Source organism: Hemiscyllium ocellatum, chromosome 14 (assembly GCF_020745735.1).
Source record: "Hemiscyllium ocellatum isolate sHemOce1 chromosome 14, sHemOce1.pat.X.cur, whole genome shotgun sequence".
Taxonomy (NCBI): Eukaryota; Metazoa; Chordata; class Chondrichthyes; order Orectolobiformes; family Hemiscylliidae; genus Hemiscyllium; species Hemiscyllium ocellatum.
In genome coordinates this window covers 13,332,622-13,356,138 of record NC_083414.1, presented here as the reverse complement: position 1 = coordinate 13,356,138, position 23,517 = coordinate 13,332,622, and the positions used below count along the sequence as shown (strand labels likewise).

The 23,517-nt window shown below is 42.7% G+C and overlaps 2 protein-coding genes across 2 annotated transcripts; one reads left to right on the top strand and one right to left on the bottom strand.

Annotated features, from left to right (window-relative positions):
• Window positions 1–926: 926 nt before the first annotated feature.
• LOC132822072 (glutathione peroxidase 1-like) lies at window positions 927–2,753 on the top strand. Its single transcript, XM_060835087.1, has 2 exons — window positions 927–1,154; window positions 2,406–2,753. Exons 1-2 carry the CDS (start codon window positions 927–929, stop codon window positions 2,751–2,753), a joined length of 576 nt encoding a protein of 191 aa, XP_060691070.1.
• Window positions 2,754–4,581: 1,828 nt separating this feature from the next.
• Window positions 4,582–14,125, bottom strand: LOC132822454 (uncharacterized protein C3orf62 homolog). The gene is made up of 3 exons (XM_060835832.1): window positions 13,710–14,125; window positions 11,657–11,760; window positions 4,582–4,835 (listed from the first exon to the last, which is right to left on the bottom strand). The coding sequence occupies exons 1-3, from the start codon at window positions 14,123–14,125 to the stop codon at window positions 4,582–4,584; spliced, it is 774 nt and encodes a 257-aa protein (XP_060691815.1).
• Window positions 14,126–23,517: the final 9,392 nt, after the last annotated feature.

The following is a 23,517-nucleotide window of genomic DNA, read 5'->3' as shown; positions in this document are numbered from 1 at the left end:
TAGGTCGGCAGGGAGGTGGGAAGGAAGATGGACAAGTAGGGCTGTGCTGAGTTGGAGGGTTGGATCTGGGATGAGGTGAGGGCAGAGGAGATGAGAAAACTAGTGAAGTCCATGTGGGGCTGGAAGGTTTCAAGGCAGAAGATGAGGTGTTCTTCATCCGGCTGTCAGGTGGCTTGGATTTGGTGGTGGAATAAGTCCAGGATTTGCATGTCCTTGGTGGATTGGGAGGGGGTGGGTGGGGTGGGTGAAGTGGTGAGCCACATTACTCTGGGTCTGGAACCAAACTGGGTAAGGACAGCAGCTTCATTTCTCTAAAAGGCATTCTTTTTAAAACGACTATCCATTAGTTACTTGGGTATCATTACGCTAGCGTTTTATTCCACTTATTTATTCACTGAATTTTATGCATTTTTTCACGCAGCTTCCATTGTGAAGTTCGATCTGTATTCTGGACCACTGCTTCTCCAAATACATGGCCAGTATCTACCTTTGTCTGTTATTTGGTCTGGCCGGCTGAGGCAACTCAATGCCAATCTGAATGTATGGGACTGAACATATCACTCGAAAATTTTTCTGAAACAACATCAGCCACAAGTTATCAGGGGTTTCCTCTACATTTACATCCAGTGGGATATTTAAGTCTAGTAATGAAACTGTCTACGCAAACAATTGATGTGTCAATTTCCTGAATACCGCTTTGACGTATTTTGTCACTTGCTGGTACAACAATTACAAAAAAAACCTACCAGACACAGATATTTACCAACGTTTACCCATTTTAGTTTCATTTATCTCGAGCTGGGAATATATTTTCACAACACTCTGCTCTACAGAAGGACTGTTGGGTGAAAGTTTTGATTGGATACATTGAGGCTAGTACCTGGCTAGTATTCAACGAGGATCTTCGGGAATAAAGAGTTTAGGAGATGGCGGCTGTCTGTGAAAAGAGATTTTATGGGTTTTCCGCCAAGCTTCTCAACGGCGATATCCTGCACTTCTCCAAACTCCAAGGGAAGGTGGTGTTGATCGTAAACGTTGCCTCCCTTTGAAGCACGACCAGCAGGGATTACCACCACTTGAACGAGCTCCAGAAATGTTTCGGCAATCAGGGGTTTGTGGTGATCGGTTTTCCCTGCAACCAATTCGGATACCAAGTACGTTTAGTTTTTCACTGGGGTCCATTATTTTTTAAAATGTCTTTTGTCCTAGCCTTTCACTGCCCCGCATATTAATTCATTTTTTTTCTCTTGTGAAAACCTAACCTTTTTTGTTGTTGAATAAGCCTTAATCACAAAGCCGTTGTAGTCCTTATTACATAAGGTTTAGGCACTTTAAAGCTAAATTAAGTTTTACCATTCTATTTGCTAATTACATTCGTTTTCGATTCCATGCGTTAGAAGTGGGATCCAACTTGTGTATTTTATCTTGGCGGCTGTTCTATTTTTAAGAGTTTACTTTCATGCTGAAGTTGCATTTATCGTATTCTTGTGTTTAATTTTGTATAAATCTTGCTCGGCATCGATGAAAGTATGTTTGTCATTTGTTTCAAAAGTGCAAAGTAGGAAGACAGCGTTTCCCATTCTATCCCAAAGCGTGCAATAGAAATGTAGTTATCTTCTCTTCGCTCAGATGTGGATGGCACAGCAATGGGAAAGAGTCAATATTTTCAGGAGAGCGTGGTATCTTTGTACAACTTTATTGCGCGTGATCAAGTCTGTTACGTATAATTAATTGCCTTCGAGACTTACAAATGATTGAAAATCGGTTTTCGCCCCCCCCCCCCCTCCACCACTGTTCTTAGGTTTTCGACAGGCTTCTGTTGTACAGCGGTGGAATCTCCACCCTTGAGGATTCCTGATGAAGGGCTTTTACCCGAAACGTCGATTTTCCTGCTCCTCGGATGCTGCCTGAACTGCTGTGCTTTTCCAGCACCACTCTAATCTAGACTCTGATTTCCAGCATCTGCAGTCCTTGTTTTTACCCAGCAGACATGATATTAATGTGTTATGAATCGTTTCTGGGGCAGATTAATTAAAAATACCAATAAACCCAGTCTCCGACATTGCAATGTGAGATTTAACTTTCATAGAGTTCTTGTGATGCAGTGGTAGACTCTCCCTTTGGGTTAGGAGGTCTGGTTGCAAGGCCCACCTTCCCAGACATAGGTTGATTAAAAATACTCCAACTTCTGAGGAACATGCATGGCAACAAACCATCCTTTGAATGGATATTGGAATTAACCAGGGGATTATTGCAAAATAAAACTTGCCAAAAATTAAATGTGCCAATGCTTTGTCAAAATTCTTCAATTATGTTTAACATCTGCACAATTATCAAATAATCCAGTAAATGATGCGCCAAGTGTTATTTTTGCAGTTGACATTGTTTTATCAATGGTTTTGCAGGAGAACAACGATAATAGTGAGATCCTCAATGCCTTGAAATATGTTCGCCCAGGCAATGGTTATGAGCCAAATTTCTTAGTAACTGAAAAGACCCTTGTAAACGGAGTCAATGCGAATCCAATCTTCACTTTTTTAAAGGAGAGGTTGCCTGAACCTCATGATGAACCAAACATCTTAATGACTGATCCCAAGTTCATTGTTTGGAGCCCAGTCTTTCGGAATGACATCTCCTGGAACTTCGAGAAATTTCTCATCGGGGCAGATGGAGAACCCTTCAAGCGCTACAGTAAACGTTTTGTAATCACCGATATTGCAGAAGACATCAAAATTCTAATGCAAAAGGTCTAAAATTAGAGAACTTTTAAAGTGTAAAAAACTGTACTATCCTAGGATATTAAATTATGGAGGTTTGCTAATGTTGGGCTAGGGTGGTGTTTTGGTTTATTCAAGAGCTCTGTTATAAAATGTAAAGTCATAATGTCATAAAATTATCGCATAGGACACAGGGGCAAATATTTTCCAATCACCCAAAAAAAAGTCATCGGGCAGGTTGCATCCATTTGATGCTGTAGTTCTGGCAATGCCAATGGTCAGGATAGGGATAACAAGCACTCCCCATATTATAAATCCTGGGGTGCATGATCAGATCTCTCTCAGTAGAAAAGGGAGGTGAGATCTTGATGGAGATTCCACTTTGGTTGGGGGGAGGTGGAAGAACACCAGTTGAAAACATTTCTTGGTTGTGGAAAGGGAGCTGGTGGCCTGACGTGGAAAGAGATCCTTGGGGAAGATGCTCTGCACCCCCATTCATGCCTTAGAGTTAACTGCTCCCCCATCCTATCTTTGCTCCTGAACTTCTCCCAATACTTCAGCATTAGCCAGGAGTTGACTGCTTGAGGGTCTCAATTGCAGCAACGGTGTCCATTTCCTGTTAAATTGTGGACACACTGGGGACAGAAGGAAGATTCATTCGGGAAATTTACAGATAGGATCTATAAAATCCTGTCAATGGATTCTCTACATTGTTTTCATTGTATTCTAATAAGTCTTTTCCTTGTTTTAGAAATGCGCTGCTTGCAAACGAAAAAGACGCAGATGTTCTCCATATACCTAAAAGAGGACCCTGCACTGATTCTTGTGAAGCAAGCATCTGTAATGTGAAGCATTTTACTATATGATGGTGCTTTTTGAAAGGTTAACCAAAGAGCACTTGAATCTTGTAAAAGACTAACATGTTACACCACAACCAGCGGAAAGGGCTCTCTTTAAATAAAACTGTCCTGATAAAAACAGAACTACCCTGGCACTGGTTACTTTGACACAAATTATGCTTTTTTTCTTTAATGCAAATTATGCATTACTGTGAATTCTTGTTATGTTTTATGTTTATTGAAAGGATAAATGTTTGTTTACTGGTTAGGAAATAATCTAGCGCTTGGGAAATAACTTATCATATGATCCTGCATGTTTGACCAATATTGTTTATTCACAAAACTATTCATTCAGCATATGGAAATGTATACATATTTACAGTCTTCTCTGGAACATATTATGTGATATTTAATATATAGTGCAATTAATACATTTGTCAGTGTTTTTAAAAATAGATGTGTGCTCACTGTCATACTAAGCTTGGATTACTTAAAAATTAAAACTTCTCATCTCTCATTGAGCTGCCAACAAATTAAGCGAAATAGTAGTGAATTGCTGAATAACTTGTGACATACCTAGATTTATTTCAGAGGTATTAGTTATCAATGAGAAACCATCTCTACATAAGGTATGGGTCAAGGCTTATATTTCATAAAACAATCAGAACCAAGTATTTTTTGTATTCTGTTCTATCCTCAATGCAAACAGAATGCAAATTTGCAGCTGTACTTAACCTTTTTATTTGTTTTTTAACAAGCAAAGCATTAGTCAAAAGCCAAATGGTAATCCTTTTTTTTCAATCTCACTCCAATATTCTCCACTACCATTATTTACTTTTGAAAGTCATTCAATTTATTTGGTTCTTTCAGTAGATATTTATGCTCCTGCAAAAAGCTGAGCAAGTATTCTAACTGGAAGACAATTTTAAATAGGGTATTCTCTTAACTTCAAGACCAGGTACAATATTGGGGTATGCTAAGCCCCTTAACAGGTCACTTTATATTTATATTATAGTTATTTATATTCATAACTTTTTCACCAAGTTGTAGTCTTCCTCCAAATCCAAGACAATATTAATCAGGTTGTCATCATCTGAGACTCTGTATTTTCCAGTATGTGGCTCTTTCTTTATTGGGCTATATGGTGGATCCGCAAAAAATAGGGCTAGAGTGTCTTCTGCAGAAATGGACCCAGCCGATTGAGAAGGAGATAGACAGGATTCACTGAAAGGTTCCAGTTTTCCTGCCAAGGCTTCAAGTGTTCGCATACTGGTGCTTTCTTAAAATACAAGGCATCAGTTAAGTGCAGGAGTAAAACAGTGAAACAAGTCATCAAAGCTGCCCTACTGTGATGAAAGACATGATATAGATATATAAATCATTTTTAAAAGTTGAATTTCAAAATAGTGGCACAGAGGTGCTGGTTATTTTTGTGAAGGATCTTTTTTTTAAAAACGGTCAGACAGTTCTTCAGGAACAGTGATTTAATCCAGTTTGTGCCAAAGAACAGATTGATCATGAATCTCTGTAGTGTTAACAGAATACAATATTTATGCTGAGATAACAACTAAGTGCTAGAGAAACTCAGGTCTGGCAGTATCTGTGGAGAGAGATAAATAGAGTTAATATTTTGAGCCCATATATGACTCTTTCTGTTTTAATTTCAAATTTCCACCATCCACAATACTTTGCCTTTATGATGTTTGGGCTGTTGGGTTTATGACAGAGTATACATTGAGTGCATTAATTTGTTTTCAGTGAAGAAAAATCAACAATTGAGTTGAGTTTAGAAAACCTAAAGGTGGAATGGTTTTATGGCAATTTTGAAGAACCTCATTTGAGTTAGAATGAAGAATAGCTTCTTTCCTAGAAGGGAATTTTTCAGATCAGCTCAGGAAATAAGTTATATCAGCATAAGTTTAATTAGTGGTTTCCATGTCTTGAAAGTTTGGTTAGAAATTTGCAAATTATCAGAAGCTGAGAAAGTTTAAGCTCCCAGTTTTGAGGGTGTTCATTTGAGAAGACTACAGTTCACAGGAAAGAAACTTGGAAGAATCAGTTCGGTAGAACTTAAAGTTTTGACATAGGGTCACTTCTCTGAATTTGAATTTCTATAAATGGTGCTGTGTTTTAAGATTTTTTTAACAGTTAATATTTAGATAGCTGGATTTGTATTTATTTTATTATTAAAATTCTGTTATTACAAATTCTCTATTGCTTTGTTTGCTCTGTTTCAGGATCTGACCATCACATTAACTAAAATTGAAAAAAAAATCCATAAAGTCAGCTTTTACTCTAGGATATGATTTGTCCAGAAGTACTATCAACCAGAATCAAAACGAGTAGGGATTTTATTAATTTAAGGGGAAATTTCATTCCTCTTAAACACATGCATTTGTGGAAATGCTGGATATTAATTGGAAGTGTTGTGATGTTTATTGTTTTTTGCGTGGATTATATTTTTAAAATGGCTTTGAATATTGCTAGGTGTTTCCTGAAAGTAGAAAATGTAACAGTGAAATATTTGACTAAGACTAAACTTAGAGAGTTAACAGATAAATTGGAAGCAGATTTAAAATCAGGGTCTTTACAAGGAACAGATGCTGAAAATGATTACCAACATTCGAAAAGGGTAGCCTGAAATTGAGATGTCACAGCTCAAATTTACTAAGATATAGTTAGAATTGAAAAACAGAGGAAAGAGAAATGAGAAGTCTTGATTTAGAAGTAAAAAAGAAGAAAATGAAAAGAGCAATGGAACAGGAAATGGAACTAAGAAAGAGTAAACTTTAAAGAGAAAGACAAACCAGACAATATGACTTTGTCAGCGAAATGGTTAAAAGAAGAGGTAGTATCTTGGAGGATGATTCAGATTCTATTGATGGATTTAATTAAAAATCTGCACTAAGTACCTACATATATGGAAGATGAAGTTATAGAGTCATAGAGATAGATGTACAGCAAGGACACAAACCCTTCGGTCCAACCCGTCCATGCCGACCAGATATCCCAACCCAATCTAGTCCCACCTGCCAGCACTCGGCTCATATCCCTCCAAACCCTTCCTATTCATATACCCAACCAAACGTCTCTTAAATATTACATTTGTACCAGCCTCCACCACTTCCTCTGGCAGTTCATTCCATACGCATACCACCCCCTGCGTGAAAAAGTTGCCCCTTAGGTCTCTTTTATATCTTTCCCCGCTTACCCTAAACCTATGCCCTCTAGTTCTGGACTCCCCCACCCCAGGGAAAAGACTTTGCCTATTTATCCTATCCATGCCCCTCATAATTTTGTAAACCTCTACAAGGTCACCCCTCAACCTCCGATGCTCCAGGGAAAACAGCCCCAGCCTGTTCAGCCTCTCCCTGTAGCTCAGATCCTCCAACCCTGGCAACATCCTTGTAAATCTTTTCTGAACCCTTTCAAGTTTCACAACATCTTTCCTATAGTTAATATTCCAACAGTGGCCTAACCAATGTCCTGTACAGCCGCAACATGACTTCCCACCTCCTGTACTCAATACTCTGACCAATAAAGGAAAGCATATCAAACGCCTTCTTCACTATCCTATCTACCTGCGACTCCACTTTCAAGGAGCTATGAACCTGCACTCCAAAGTCTCTTTGTTCAGCAACACTCCCTAGGACCTTACCATTAAGTGTGTAAGTCCTGCTAAGATTTGCTTTCCCAAAATGCAGCACCTCACATTTATCTGAATTAAACTCCACCTGCCACTCCTCAGCCCATTGGCCCATCTGGTCCAGATCCTGTTGTAATCTGAGGTAACCCTCTTCGCTGTCCACTACACCTCCAATTTTGGTGTCATCTGCAAACTTACTAACTGTACCTCTTATGCTCGCATCCAAATCATTTATGTAAATGACAAAAAGTATAGGACTCAGCACCGATCCTTGTAGCACTCCATTGGTCACATTCCTCCAGTCTGAAAAACAACCCTCCACCACCATCCTCTGTCTTCTACCTTTGAGCCAGTTCTGTATCCAAATGGCTCGTTTTCCTTGTATTCCATGAGATCTAGCTTTGCTAATTCATCTCCTATGGGGAACTTTTCAAACGCCTTACTGAAGTCCATATAGATCACATCTACTGCGCTGCCCTCATCAATCTTTGTTACATCTTCAAAAAACTCAAGTTTGTGAGACACGATTTCCCATGCACAAAGCCATGTTGACTATCCCGAATCAGTCCTTGCCTCTCCAAATACATGTACATCCTGTCCTTCAGGATTCCCTCCAACAACTTGCCCACCACTGAGGTCAGGCTCACGGTCTATAGTTCCCTGGCTTGTCTTTACCGCGGTATTTCCCCTAACTTGAAAACCTAGCTGGGCAGCAAGGTAGCCAAATCTTGTTTAGACCTTAATGTAATAAAAGGTTATGACAGGTACGGCTATGACTGTGTGTGTACATTTTTCAGAAAGACAAACTAAAGATTATGAAAGTGTTTTGTTTTCATCAAATTGTTCAGATGTGTTAATACACAATTCTGGAACAAATGGAATTTGAACTAAGGCCTTACTGGCTCCTTGTGCTATATTATCACTGTAGCACAAAAACCCCTTACTCAATGTTTATAAGCCCATCACTGAAACTTATCAATTAAAACTTAGAACTACAAGATAAAGAACAATTAGATGTCTAAATTCGCAAGAGAAATCTAAATGTTGTAGGCTCAGTGATTTCAATCATCAAAGTTGGAACAAATTTTGAGAATTTAAAAGGAAGTTACGACTACAGAAGAAATCAGAAACTGCATTCCTGCAAATCCAAAAACCTATTTAGATGAGCATTGTGTCAAAGATCTGAGAAGGAGCAGTTTTAGTAGACACCTTTGATATTTCACACAAACAGTTATGTGTAGGGAAATGGTTACATGGGAGTTCACCAGGAACTTGGAGGTATAGAAACTTTGCAGGATGGAGAAGGTACTAGTATTAGAGCACAAACAGAAGAATGCTGAAGTAATAAAGGAGAAAATCCAGAAATAAAAAGTAATATAAATAACATGGTTCCATTGTAATAAAACTATACATACCAAAGCCAATTGCTGGAAGCTAAATGGGAAATCAATTGCAGAGCAGGAATGTCCAAGGAACCTTCATAACAGTGGACTGCAGGAAAGGAAATTGATATTAAAACTATAGCTGCAGTACAAAGAGAATGTTTCCTTAGAATTTACTTTGTAGGGAGAGATGGCTATGGACAGTCAAGAAGATTCTTCTTCCTGTAATTATAAAGAGAATCAGACCACTGGAGGCTTTGAACATTTTACTCAAAAGAAGAGGTGTTTTCATATATTCTACATCAAGGATGTAAAGTAATAAAGATACTGAAAGACTCTGCAGTGAGTCATTCATTAATGCTGGGTGATGATGGAAGGGGAGAAAGTGAGGACTGCAGATGCTGGAGATCAGAGCTGAAAATGTGTTGCTGGAAATGCGTGGGAGGTCAGGCAGCATCCAAGGAACAGGAGAATCGGCGTTTCGGGCATAAGCCCTTCTTCAGGAACTGATCTGAGCTGATGATGGAAGGGGGTTGGGTGTGGTTGTAAACAATGCAAGGGCAGAGCAGACTAAGAGACTGAAAACAGTGCTCTCACTGGGCTGTATGCATTGGGAGATCTTGGTACAAATTACATTGGTCCAAGGAAGAATCTGATTGGTAACTACTGGCAAATCTTTCTATTGTTCTAATTTTAATAAGTAGTCTAATAGGTTATGGGATGCCAGGTCACCTCTACCAAGTTGAGTTTACAAGTCATGGACACATCATATGCCACGGGCTGCACAACCTTGAACTCTGGATTTTAGAAGCAGAGGTGCCGTTCAAGTTACTGTTGTGTTTCTGCAAGCCAGAAGACTATGCGGATAGAATGTTTAGGTCATATCATGACTGACAGAGGTGTACATGTATTGAGATAATGAGTGATTGCTAGGCAGTCCAAGCAGTGTAGGAGTCTTCTGAGTCTTTTGTGCTTACTGATTGGTATTTTGGATACTGGTGAGGATGTAGTTTGTTGGGAGAATGCAGTCAGAACCAATTAGTGAGACTGTGGGTGGCTCCTATACAGAGGGAGGAAGAATAATGGAAGAGTATAGCAATAAGGAAATTCCATGGCTGTCACCGGATTCCAGGATGGTATGTTGTCTCCCTGTTGCCAGTGTAAAAGATAGAAAAGGGATCAATAAGGGTAGGCGTAAAGCATTATTGACTAAAGGATTAACCACAGCTACGAAGAGGGTGAAGGATAGTTTCTCTCCCAGAAAGGAAGTTTTCAGAGTATTTCAGGAAATAAAGTTCCTCAGCAGAAATTTAATTTGTGCAGCTTCCAAAGCAAGAGAAATTAGTTAGAAATCTGCAGGTTATTAGCATGTAGGAAATCTTAAGCTCACAATTTTGTGAATATGCATGTAAGAAGATTCCACAGTTTACAGGCAAGAAACTAGAGAGAATCAGTTATGTGCACTTTAAGGTATGATAGAGAGGTGCCATTTATCTGGATTTGACATTCTAAATGGAATTGAGAAATAGAAAGATGTTAACACTCAGCAAAACAAAATTTTCAAACTAACTGTGGACTACATTGAGAGAGCTTTTGAAAATGTATTTCTTATTTTGCGAAATAAACCACTATTATGTTGTTAAAAATTCTGCAGCCTTGTGTATGCACTATGTTTCAGTGACTAAACGTGAGGTTGATAAAAATTTTAAAAGTACATTTGGGCTATCCTGCCAGGTTTAATTCTGCGATCTGACTTGTCCAGTTGTATCATCAGCTGGGATTTTAACATTACAGGTTACATAAACATCTTTAAATTAACACATTTTCAAGATAAGACAACCATATCTTGAATCTATAACTTGAAAACAATACTTTGACTAAAATGTACTGTTCCAATATAAAGTGAAATTCATTTGTTTTTATTAAGGCAGGTTAGTATGATTTGAACTGCAGTGACTAAGAAACTTGGGGAAAGTTGGAAAAGTGGTTTTAATGGACAAGGTGTAGAACTGGATACACTGTTCCCAAGACTAAACACTAAAGCTTTAAAAAAGAAACTGAGTTGTTAATTTATTGTTGCTAAATTCAGTTAGTCTAATAAAATGAGAGAGGCACAGCACCTTTGTCCCATTTAAGACTTATGTCTTGCCACGAGAGAACACCAGGACATTTCTCTGTCCTGGACAACCTCTTGTTCAGAAAATGTCATTACCTGGAGGATTCCAATTTTGGAATTTGAGCAGCAGTTGGCATCACTGCAGTACATCTGCAAGAGTGAGTGGTATGTGAACAGTATGTTTCTTGATATTGTCACTCCACTATTTAAGAATAGCCAGGCAAAGAGGAAATAATATTCTAGATTAGAGTGGTTCTGGAAAAGCACAGCAGTTCAGGCAGCATTCAAGGAGCAGTAAAATCGACGTTTCGGGCAAAAGCCCTTCATCAGGACTCCTGATGAAGGGCTTTTGCCCAAAACGTCGATTTTACTGCTCCTCGGATGCTGCCTGAACTGCTGTGCTTTTCCAGCACCACTCTAATCTAGAATCTGGTTTCCAGCATCAGCAGTCCTTGTTTTTACTGAAGAGGAAACAATGACTAGGTAGATTGGCTAAATTCAATATAACCTATTTCTCAAGTTTGTAATGGTGTCCTACAAAACATGGAAGAGAAGCATTTCTCTTTTTACCATTACAAATATTGTTTGCCATAATATTTTGTCAATTTTATCATAACAATGTCAAAGTCTTGAGGTGTTTGGTGTTGTACAAAGCCTGTACAAAGTACTCAAGGTTCACAATCATGGATATAAAGTTGTCCAAATGCATTCAGTGTTTGGCCTACTTGCAACATGGTCTTACCATTTTTTCGTCTCTTATGCTTTGAAATATTACTTTTCTGATTGAATTGGTATGAAATGTTACAGTTTGATATGTTGACAGTTGCTAATTTTAATTAAAATACTGTACGAAGGACACCCTTGGGAATAGTTTTTATATACTAATATTCAAATAACCTAATTTTGATGAGTGTTACTTAAATAATGGAGCAATTCTGGCAATAGACAGCAATTACCTATAACTTCCAGAAGATTCTTGGTCAGTTCCTCACATGAATTGCTTGGAGAGCTATTTCCCTGTGCTTCTAGACATGCATAATTGTTGGCTTCTTGTGAAGAACTTTGGAAAAAGGACATGCATTTTTCAAATTTAAATGAATGTATGAGAAAAATAATGCTTATCTGAGTTGGTCAACACTATTTTTTGCTCACCACACAGTACCAACACTGTTAATTCAAATCACAAATATCAGGCCGACATTTTGCAGTTGTTTACCAGCAAGCTGAGGGTGAAGTGTTGGTGCATTGGGAAGGCTGCACACGAAAAAGAGTCTGGGATCTTCCTCCTGCCATAGCATATTACCAATTACAAAATCTTAGCACTTCAGCTACTAGGTGGTCACTTAGAGACCCAATTAAAAGCCACTTCCCACCTCTACAGTCATAATGGGCAGGGGTAGTGCCATCCTTGATGAATGTTCCTTGATCTAAAAAGGCACTTCCCCTGGAAGCAATGTTTGTTGGGGGTTCTTGTCTGACTCTGGCTTGGATGGATAATTGTTTTATTGAAAGATCATATCAATGGGTGCAAAATTCTGACATTACAAATAAAACAAGCAATTTAACATAGTATCAACAATAATTAAAATAAAGTATAATATAAAAAGAACACACAATTAGGGACATTTAAACATTCAAACAATGACAATATATTATAAAATGCATGTCTCCTTAACTTACAGAATAAAAATTAAACATCTACTGCATTCTGCATTTTGTATTAAGGTCCGTAAATCATATGTTGTCATGCTCAGGAAATCTTACACATCTTGGAGGATTCCTTGATATTGAGATACAGCCTTGCGTATTACACAACTTCAGCCGTGGCAATTATCATCCTCAATTGGATGGCAGCCCCAGCAAAATGCCACTTTCCAAGGTCCTAATGCTTGCCCGATTGCAGTAGCACCAGTTTTTAGATGAGTAATGGGATTTAAGAACTGACAAAATCTAACTCAAAATCTAAATGACCAAGACCAATGCATGAATTGTCCTTTTCCTTTTGATGCCATAGACCAGCGGATCCTCTTTGGCTGTCTTTCCTCAGTTCAATACCAAGATTTCTTTCTAGTTTCACGCTGTAACCTAACTTAAATCCTACATTGCTTGCAGTACCCTCTAATGTTCTTACCTCTCCTTTTCCAAACTGCTAGCTTTTTTGTATGAGTTAAAATCTCCTCTTGCTAAATATCAGCATGACCAAGAGTTTGTCTCTTGGCAACATTTCGGTGCTTCTTGGAATGACCCCAATGATCTAACTACCACATCAACATTAGGTATTCAGAAGGTGTGGAATCTTGGTGCATTGCTTGATTCTGCACTTATCTCCCTTTAATCATTTGTCCCATTATGAAGGCTGCTTTATTCTATCTCCATGATATCTCCGTATTTGCTAATATTTTCCTCTTGCGTTGCTGACACCCTGTTTCATACCTTCCTTACTTCAAAACTTGAAATCCCTATTTGTTTCACAAGCTCACTTTCTGCTTCAATTTTTTGTGAAAACTCAACTTCTATAAAGCGTTACATCCTGTGTTCTTGCAAACAAAAGTGTCTCATTCATGAAAACACAGCCTATCCGAAGCTCTATACTACTGCACTTGTCTTAGTATACTCAGTATACTGTACTTGAATTTCAAAATTACTATTGTTTTCAATTGCAGTACGACCTCAACCCACCTAACCTTTACAAACTCGTCCTGGAGCACACATCAATCTGTCCTTTCATAGAAGACTTTTAACCTTTGACTTTCCAATCTAAACTTGACAACCACTTATTTACTATAATCATACTGTTGGAATTTTTTTACCCTTGTCTAATCAGATCCTTCCAGGAGCTGGTCTCCTCGTGGTTTTCTTGTCCTAGCTTTGCTATCACTACTGTTTGCTCATGTTATCCATTTCTCTGTATGCTAAAATGCGTTGAGACATCATTTTGTGAATGTGAGATGGGAAGATGTACGATCAACGCCAGAAAAGTTTACAATTCCTAGCTTTGTTATTCAATACCTGATATATTCTTGTGTTAAATTATCTGTGTTCTCACAACCATTTTCAAAGAGACCATCAAGCACTGGAACATTAGCATTCAGCACTAAGCCTTCCGCATTTCCAAAAACAAGCCGTTTTACTTTAAAGGAAATGTTATTGCAATCCATCAGGGCAAGTTCTGCAGGCACACAGTAATATGGTCCTCTCTCAGATAATACTTGCAGAACTGGCTGCGTGAGATGTGGCGAATTGAAAGGTGGATACATTCTAGCAATGGGATGGTTAATGAATGCACCAGCGTTTGGTTGTAGTAACCTTCCTGACTCAAGCCACTCAGGATCTGAAGAGAACACAGGAGATACAATGTTGTCCTCCAGAGCTCGGTCCAGAGCAGCCGCTAGATCTTCCCTGCACTGTTTCAGTTTCTCAGACATTTTATTTCACTGTATGGAAAAGCATAACAAAATCTAATTTACTTCTTTGCATTAGAAACATGTACAAGAGTAATGTGAAGATTCGGGAAATAGTAATAAAACATTGATTAATAATAGTTTTTGTTTACACCAGTTAAAATTATCAGCATATTGTTGAATGTTTATGTAAAAATGGCTGTGAATTGTCTGACACTTTCACTTCATTGAGTTTTATAAGCTTTCATTGTTATGCATTAGAACTGTGTTAGAATTATGCGATTGGAGTCACAACGATCAAAGATGATCAACATTGATCTCTATAGCTAAAACAGAGATTCTCATCAATCAGAATATGTACCTTCTCTCTTGTCACACCTTACCCCACAGAAACACCCTTGCATAATTACATATAGTACTGAAGGAGTAGGAATAATATACCATGGTCACAACTATCAAGTTGCTATTGTCATAGTATACACACTGGTAAGAAATAGGGGTAATGATTGAGAATGGAGCAAGGGTGTGTGATACAGTTTCCTTGAACACAACAATAATCCATTGGTAAAAATAAAATGAAGAACTATGGATGCTGGAGATCTGAAATAAACAAAAACAAATTACTGGAGAAATGCAGCAGGTGTGGTAGTATCTGTGAAGAGAAAACAGTACTAACATTCCGAGTCCAGTGACCTTTCTTCAGAACAGACAGCAGCTAGGAAAGATGGTATTTATCAATTATCACACCAATATCCATGACAAATCCACTGACTAACCATCCACACACCTTACCTCTTGTCAGGACTCCATTCTATTCTCCCAGTTTCTCTGACTACATTACATCTGTTCTGATGATGCCACAAGGGGCCCTCAGAAATGTTCACCTTTTTGTTCAAACAAGGGTTCCCCACTACTGTGGTTGACGGGACCCTTAGTTCTGTCTGACCCATTTCCCATGCTTTTGCCCTCACTACTTCTCTTCCCTGCCACAATAATTATACAGCCCCACTCCTCATTTGCCACCCAACAGTCTCTGCATCCTAAAGATCATAAGCTGCCATTTCCACCACTGCCAGACACATTCCCCCTCCCTCCCTTGTCAGCACTCTCAAGGACCAGTCCCTCTGGGACATCCTGGTCTACTCTTCCATCATTCCTAACAATTGTCATGCAATTGCAGAAGGTGCAACACTTGCCCATTTACCTCCTCTGTTCTCACTATCTAAGACCCCAGACACACCTTCTAGGTAGCAGCGATTTACCTGCACTCCATTCAGTCTAGTCCTCTGTATTCGCTGCTCACAAGTTAGTCTCCTCTGCACTGGGGAGACAACCTGGGAAACTGCTTTGTGGAACACCTACATTAGATCTGTAAAAATAATCCTGAACTTCCAGGCACCTGCCTGCAACATACTGTCATATTGCCATGAGAAGAAAGTGAGGACTGCAGATGCTTGAGATCAGAGTTGAGAGTGTGGTGCTGGAAAAGCACAGCAGGTCAGGCAGCATCCAAGGAGCAGGAGAATCAACACTTTGGCAGGTCAAGAGGGCAGTGTCGAGTTGAAAGGTTAGATCTGGGATAATATGGGGGGAGGGGAAATGAGGAAACTGGTGAAATCCACATTAATCCCATCTGTTTGTAGGGGGTCCTATCTGTCCATTTTCCTTCCCATCTATCCACTCCACCTTCCTCTCCGACCTATCAACGTCACCTCCACTTTCATCTACCTACCGCACTCTCAGCTATCTTCCCCCAGCCCCACCCCCCTTCCATTTATCTCTCTACACCCTCTGGTTCACAAGCCTCATTCCTGATGAAGGGCTCATGCCTGAAACGTTGATTCTCCTGCACCTCGGATGCTACTTGACTTGCTGTGCTTTTCCAGCACCACACTGTCATATTGCCATGTCTGCATTTCTGTCCCAGGCCTACTGCAGTACTCCAGTGAGGCTTAACTCAAACTAGATGAACAAAACCTCCTCTCCTTGGGAACCTTACAGCCTTCAAGACTCAACATCGAGTTTAACAATTTTAGAGCATGATCACCTCCTTCCACATCTATTGCTTATCCCACACTTCAGATTCTGTCATGCCAGGGTTTGTTTTCAGCTCAGCCAACCCATTTTCAACAACTAATATCTCCCCATTATCACCCATCAAGCTTATTTTCTTTCCTGGCTTATTATCAACAATCCCTTTGTCTGCCGAACCTTTTATCTCTAATACTCTCTCTGGGTTCCCTCTTACTTCTGTCTCCCCATTTTCTGACATCAGCATAAATACCATCTTTTCTTAGTTTCCATCATTCTGAAGAAGGGACATTGGACTCAAAACATAACTCTGATTTCTCTTCATCAATGGTGCTTTACCTGTTTCTCGGCCTTTTGGCTAAGATCAAGTGTCTGTTCTTATCAGAACAGGTGTCAAGTTGAGAGTCATCAGAGCTAGTTGATCATCGCTGGATAGTGTTTAGGCGTTGGAGGATCATTTGGTTGTGCTGACCTGCTCTTGGTGGATCTTCATGCTGGCTTCGGCCTAAGGCCAATTCAGGGACCAGCTAACCTAGGAGCTATGGCCTCAGCAGCTGCCCGCTGACTTGAAGAAGATGGAGGAGCATACACCTGTCGATCGGACAGTGCTCATAAAGAGGATGCTGCTTGAGTGCTGTGGATTCCAAGCAGCTTACCTGGTAGGGGAGATATCAGGATCAAGAGTGGAGCTTCGAGTCATCAGAGCTAGTGAAGATCATCGCTGGATCGTGATTGGATGTTGGAGGATCGTTTGGTTGTGCTGACCTGCTCTTGGTGGATCTTTATGCTGGCTTCGGCCTCACACCAATTCAGGGACCAGCCAACCTCAGAGCTATGGCATCTGCAGCCCAGGCCAGGGCATTCGCAACACAGTCAGGGTGACTGTGAAGAAGGTAAAGGACGTACACTGGTCGATCGGAGGGTATTCATCAAGAAGATTCTACTGGAGTGCTGCGGGTTCGGTGCAGCAGACGTGTACTGGGACAGGCTATTTCAATGTGACCTTCAGGAGTGTGAAGCAGTGTGAGCAGCTCCTGAAGGTCTTCAAGGAGAAGGAATGGGAGCCTCTGTTCTCCATCTTGTCGGCAGTCCCGCTGTGTGTGCTTCCTGCACAGAGGAGTCGGGTGGTTACGATTCATATGTACAACCCCCACGTCCCAGCAACTGACATTCTGACCTTCCTGAGAAGGTACGTCCAGGTTGAGGGAGAAAGCACCGATGTGGTCAACCCTTTCGGGATCTGGACCAGCAAACGGCAGGTCAGGATAACTGTCAGGGTCGATGCCAGTGGGAACATCCTCCACCCAACCTCCAGCTTTGCAATCGGAGGGAGTAGAGGGTACATGATGTATGCAGGGCAGCCAAAAGTGTGCCGAACCTGCGGGAGGTCAGGCCACATGGTGGTGGACTGTAAGGTCACCATTTGTCGAAACTGCAAGAATTGCAATCTGTGCGGAGTGGTGGGCCACGTGTACAAGGCCTGCCCAAGACAAGGGGCCACCACCTATGCACAGATGGCTGGAGATGGCAATGCGAGCTGTGGACTGCAAAAGGCCAGCAAGGTACCACAAACCATCAGGGAAATGGTGTCTGGGGGCACCCAGAAGGATGGAGTGGAGCAGATGGCAGCCAGTGGGGAGGTGCAGCAGCCAATCCAAGCTCCCACAGGATAGATGGAGGAAATGGAGGAGGAGCAAACCAAGGAGGCAGAGGACTGGATTCTTGTAAAAACCAGGAAGTGGAAACCTGGCCAGGTCCCCAAAGCCACCCAGCAAAGGGGGAAATGACACCTACATGAGGAGGATACAGCCAGCTCTTCAGATGGTGAGGATGGGCGTAAGGAGGATCGTCACCAAAGGAAGAGACAGAGTGCCGCAGGGAGAAAGGAGGGCAGCACCCCCAAACAGGAAATGACGAACCCTCTGAGGGGGCTGGTAAAGACCACCCCCCACCCGGTGAGAACCAGGAGGTACCCACTGCCCCACAGCTCCAGATAACTGGGAGCAGCAATCCTCTGACAGCCCCATTGTCAGACAGATAACGGGACTGTGTGAACCCTGGTCCCGACCTGAAGACACCAGAGCAGGGAAATGCTTGCAGCTTGGAGCCAGACAGCTACCTCAGCCCTCAGAGTGTCCAGCAGTTCGTGTTCACCAAGGAATGCAGATACCTACCCCAGAGAGGCTGGACCAACAGCAAATGGACACTGGTAACCTCATAAACTGTTAAAATGGGCGTAAAAATTGCCAGTATTAATGTGCGTAGCATTAAATCTGCTACGCAATGTGTCTCTACGCTGGCCTTCCTAGCCAACGTTAAAGCCAATGTTCTGTTTCTGCAGGAGTGTGGGATACTGCACCTCAGCAGCTACAGGAGATGGTCAAGCTCGTGGGCCCATGGGCCATCAGTTTGGTCGGGGGGACAACGACAGCCGCGCCTCCGGCCTGGATATCCTGTTGCGAGGAGGCAACTTCACCATTTCCGAAGTTAAGGAGGTGGTGGGTGGGCTCCTTCTAGTCGCTGACGTCATGCACAGAATCGCTCCCCTGAGACTGATTAACGTGTATGCCCCAACAGGTAAGAGTTAACGGTTGGCCCTCCTGCAGCAGCTTCCACTGTTGTTGGCTACTTCCAGGCCAGTCATTCTGGCCAGAGACTTCAACTGTATCATTGATACAGATGGACAATCTGGAGGGGGGGACAGTAAACTGGACACCATGTCCAGAGTCCTGATGGAAACGGTCAAAGATGCCAAGCTGCACGTCTGCTGCACCCGTGCAGATGGATCGCAGCGTAGATACACCTGGTCAAGGGCAGACGGGTCTATCTGCTCAAGGATAGATTACCTGGTTGTGTCCGAACATTCTTGGTCAGATCCACTGACGTCAAGCTGGTGTTCTTTTCTAACCACTGCCTCCTGCTGGCCGACTGCCACCTACAGGACAAGTAATGTGCTGGCAAGGGAATGTGGAAGCTGAACACCAAGCTGTTGACCCTGGGAAACACTGAGGAGCTCAAGAGGGACTACACAGGTTGGAGAACCGTGAAGCCCACCTTTGAGTCTCCACCGGACTGGTGGGAAACACTAAAAGGGAACAACAATAGGTTCTTCATCCTCAAAGGTGTTCAGGAGATGAGAGAGAGGAGGGGAAAACTGTCCCAGCTCCAGGAAAGTATGCAGAACCTGCTCCTGCTGCAGTCGATGTCACGGAGGACCTCCAGGAGGTGAAGGGCCAGCAGGCCTCGCTCTTTGGCTCGGAGGCCTCCAAGATAATCTTACGGTCCAGGGTCCACTCCGTGGAGTAGGACGAGATGTGCTCACGTTTCTTCTTCCAGAAGGTGCACAAAGAGAGCTCCATGCTCAGCAGCCTGAAGGAAGAAGATGGCTCGGTAACGCCATCTCAGGCTGACGTCATAAGGATCAGCAAATCTTTCTATGCCAGTCTGTATGATGCCAAGTCAACCGACAGCATGGCATCCCAGTCGTTCCTGTCCTCTATCACGGAGGTCTTAGATGACAGAACAGGAGAGAGGCTGGACCAGCTGCTATCTCTGGATGAACTGACCAAGGCCCTCGAGTCCTTTGGAAAGAATAAAACTCTCAGAATCGATGGCTTACCGGTTGAGCTCTATTCTGCCCTGTGGGACTTGATTGGCCAGGACATAGAACATAGAACATAGAAGGATACAGCGCAGTACAGGCCCTTCGGCCCTCGATGTTGCGCCGACCGAATCCCACCTAACCTATACTAGCCCAATAACTTGCAAATGCCTATCCAATGCCCGCTTAAATGACCATAAAGAAGGAGAGTTCACCACTGATACGGGCAGGGCATTCCATGAACTCACAACCCGCTGTGTGAAGAATCTACCCCTAACATCTGTCCTATACCTACCACCCCTTAATTTAAAGCTATGTCCCCTAGTAACACCTGACTCCATTAGCGGTAAAAGGTTCTTAGTATCTACCCTATCTAAACCCCTAATCATCTTATACACTTCTATCAGATCTCCCCTAAACCTTCTCTTCTCCAATGAGAACAGCCCCAAGTGCCTCAGCCTTTCCTCATAAGATTTTCCTACCATTCCAGGCAACATCCTGGTAAACCTCCTCTGCACTCGTTCTAAAGCTTCCACATCCTTCCTATAGTATGGCGACCAAAACTGCACACAATACTCCAGATGAGGCCTCACCAGAGTCTTATACAACTGCAACATGACCTCAGGACTCCGGAACTCAATTCCTCTGCCAATAAAGCCCAGTACACCATATGCCTTCCTCACAGCACTATTTACCTGGGTGGCAACTTTCAGAGATCTGTGTACATGGACACCAAGATCCCTCTGCTCATCCACACTACCAAGTAGCCTACCATTAGCCCAGTAATCCATCATCTTGTTATCCCTACCAAAGTGAACGACTTCGCACTTAGCTACATTGAATTCCATTTGCCACATTTCCGCCCAGCTCTGCAACTTATCTATATCCCGCTGTAACCTACCACTTCCTTCCTCACTATCCACAACTCCACCGACTTTTGTGTCATCCGCAAACTTGCTTACCCAGCTTTCAAGTCCTTCCTCTAGATCATTTATAAATATAACAAAAAGCAATGGTCCCAAAACAGATCCTTGAGGTACACCGCTAGTAACTGCGCTCCAAGATGAACATAATCCATCAACTACTACCCTCTGTCTCCTTCCAGCCAGCCAATTCCTAATCCAAACCTCTAATGTATCCTCAATGCCATACCTCCGAAGTTTTAGCATTAGCCTACCATGGGGAACCTTATCGAACGCCTTACTAAAATCCATATACACAACATCTACTGCTTTACCCTCATCCACTTCCTTAGTCACCTTCTCAAAGAACTCAATAAGGTTTGTGAGGCACGACCTGCCCTTCACAAAACCATGCTGGCTATCCCTGATGACGTTATTCCTACCCAGATGTTCATAAATCTTATCCCTTACCATTCTCTCTAAGACTTTGCCCACCACTGAAGTCAGACTCACTGGCCTATAGTTACTAGGGCTATCCCTACTCCCTTTCTTGAACAATGGGACCACATTCGCTATCCTCCAGTCCTCTGGTACTATTCCTATTGACAATGACGACATAAAAATCCAGGCCAATGGCTCTGCTATCTCCTCCCTAGCTTCCCATAGGATCCTGGGGTAAATGCCATCAGGCCCAGGAGACTTATCTATATTCATCCTTTCCAATATTCCCAAAACCTCTTCCCTGCATATTTCCAGGGCATCCATTCTAATTATTTGTGATTCCATATTCACATCAGCAACAGTGTCCTGTTCCTGAGTGAATACTGATGAAAAGTACTGATTTAATGTCTCTCCAATCTCCTCCGCCTCCACACACAACTTCCCACTACTATCCTTGACTGGACCGATACCTACCCTAGTCATCCCTTTATTCTGGACCTGCTGGAGGTATATGTCAGTATGCTTCTGGCAGGTACCATGAGTGAATCCATGAGGAAAGGCATCATGACCTTCATCTACAAGCGGAAGGGGGAGCGGGAGGAAATCAGAAATTGCAATCTCACTGTTAAATGCAGATTACAAAATCTTGGCAAAGGTCATCGCCAACCGGATCAGGTCTGCTCTGGAATTGGTTATCCACCCTGACCAAACCTGTGCTGTACTGGGCAGGAAGATTGCTGAGAGTCTCGCACTCCTCAGGGATATGATCACCTATGTGCAGGACAGAGGGTTGGGCACCTGCCTCATCAGCCTGGACCAGGAGAAAGCTTTTGACAGGATATCACATACGTATATGAGAGATGTTCTCTCCAAAATGGGCTTTGGGGAGGGTATCTGCAATTGGATCAGACTGCTCTACACCAACATTGGTCAGTGCAGTCTCAATCGAAGGGTGGGAATCAGATAGCTTCCCAGTCAGATGCCTCCTCTCTCCTGCCTTGTTTGTGTGCTGCATAGAGCCATTTGCCGAGTCCATCAGGAAGGATGCAAGCCTGAGAGGGGTGACTATTCCTGGCAGCGGAGGCCTGCAGGTTAAGGCTTCCCTGTACATGGATGATGTCGCCATTTTCTGCTCGGATACGCTGTCTGTCCACAGACTCTTGTGCATAAGTGACCAGTTCGAACGGGCCAAGGGGGGGGGGCAAGGTCAACCGAGGCAAGAGCGAGGCCATGCTCTTCAGGAACTGGGCTGACCAATCCTCGAACCCCTTCACCATCAGGACTGACCGTCTGAAGATGCTGGGTATTTGGTTTGGAGGGACTGGGGTGTGCGCCAAGTCTTGGGAGAAGCGTATCAGTAAAGTGAGGCAAAAACTAGGCAGATGGGAGCAATGGTTGCTCTCCATCGCAGGAAAAAACGTTATCATCAGGTGTGAGGTACTGCCAGTGTTGTTATATGTGGCACATGTCTGGCCTATTCCCAGAACCTGTGCCGCCGCAGTCATCCGAGCCAGCTTCCACTTCTTGTGGAGATCAAAGATGGAGCGGGTCTGAAGGGACACCACGTATAAAGATCTGGGCAATGCGGGAAAAAACACACTAAATGCCACCCTCACCCTGATGGCCATCTTTGTGTGTGGCTGTGTCAAGCTGTGTGTGGATCCCCGGTACGCAAACACCAAGTGTCACTACGTATTGAGGTTCTACCTGTCCCCGATGTTGCGAAGGATGGGCCTGGCCTCGCTGCCGTGGAACGCAGCAAGTAGTTGGACTGTTCCATATCACCTGTCCTTCGTAGAAAAATTTATGAAGAAAAATACCTTTGACCACAAGTCCATCAGGAAGTGGTCAGCACGTAGTGTCCTTGAGACCCTTAGGAAAAGGAGAGGGCAGTTCTCTGGGCAGACTGTCAAAGTAATTTGGCAGTATGCCTCATTGCCAGAACTTTCAAACAAGCACAAGACTTGGCTTGGCTGGTGGTGAGAAGGGCTCTGCCAGTGAGATCCTTTATGACGGCTGGACACTCTGCCCCACTGCACGCTGTCCCCAAAGCGGCTGTGGAGGTGACGAGACCGTCACACACCTCCTTCTGGCATGTGCCTATGCAAAGGAAGTCTGGAGAGGAATGTATTGGTGTTTGTCGAGGTTCGTCCTGAGCAGCTCAGTGACGTGGGACTCCGTAATCTACGGTCTTTTCCCTGGGATGCACACCGAGATGAACATCAACTGTGCCTGGAGGATTATCAACTCGGTCAAAGACGCTTTTTGGTCTGCCCGAAACGGGTTGATCTTCCAGCTGAAGGAGTTGACCCCAACTTAGTGTTGCAGATTGGCATATTCCAAGGTCCAGGACTATGTGTTGAGGGATGCGCTGAAGCTTGGAGCAGCTGCCGCCAAGGTGTGGTGGGGAATGACCACCGTGTAAGGTCTGCCTGCCTAAG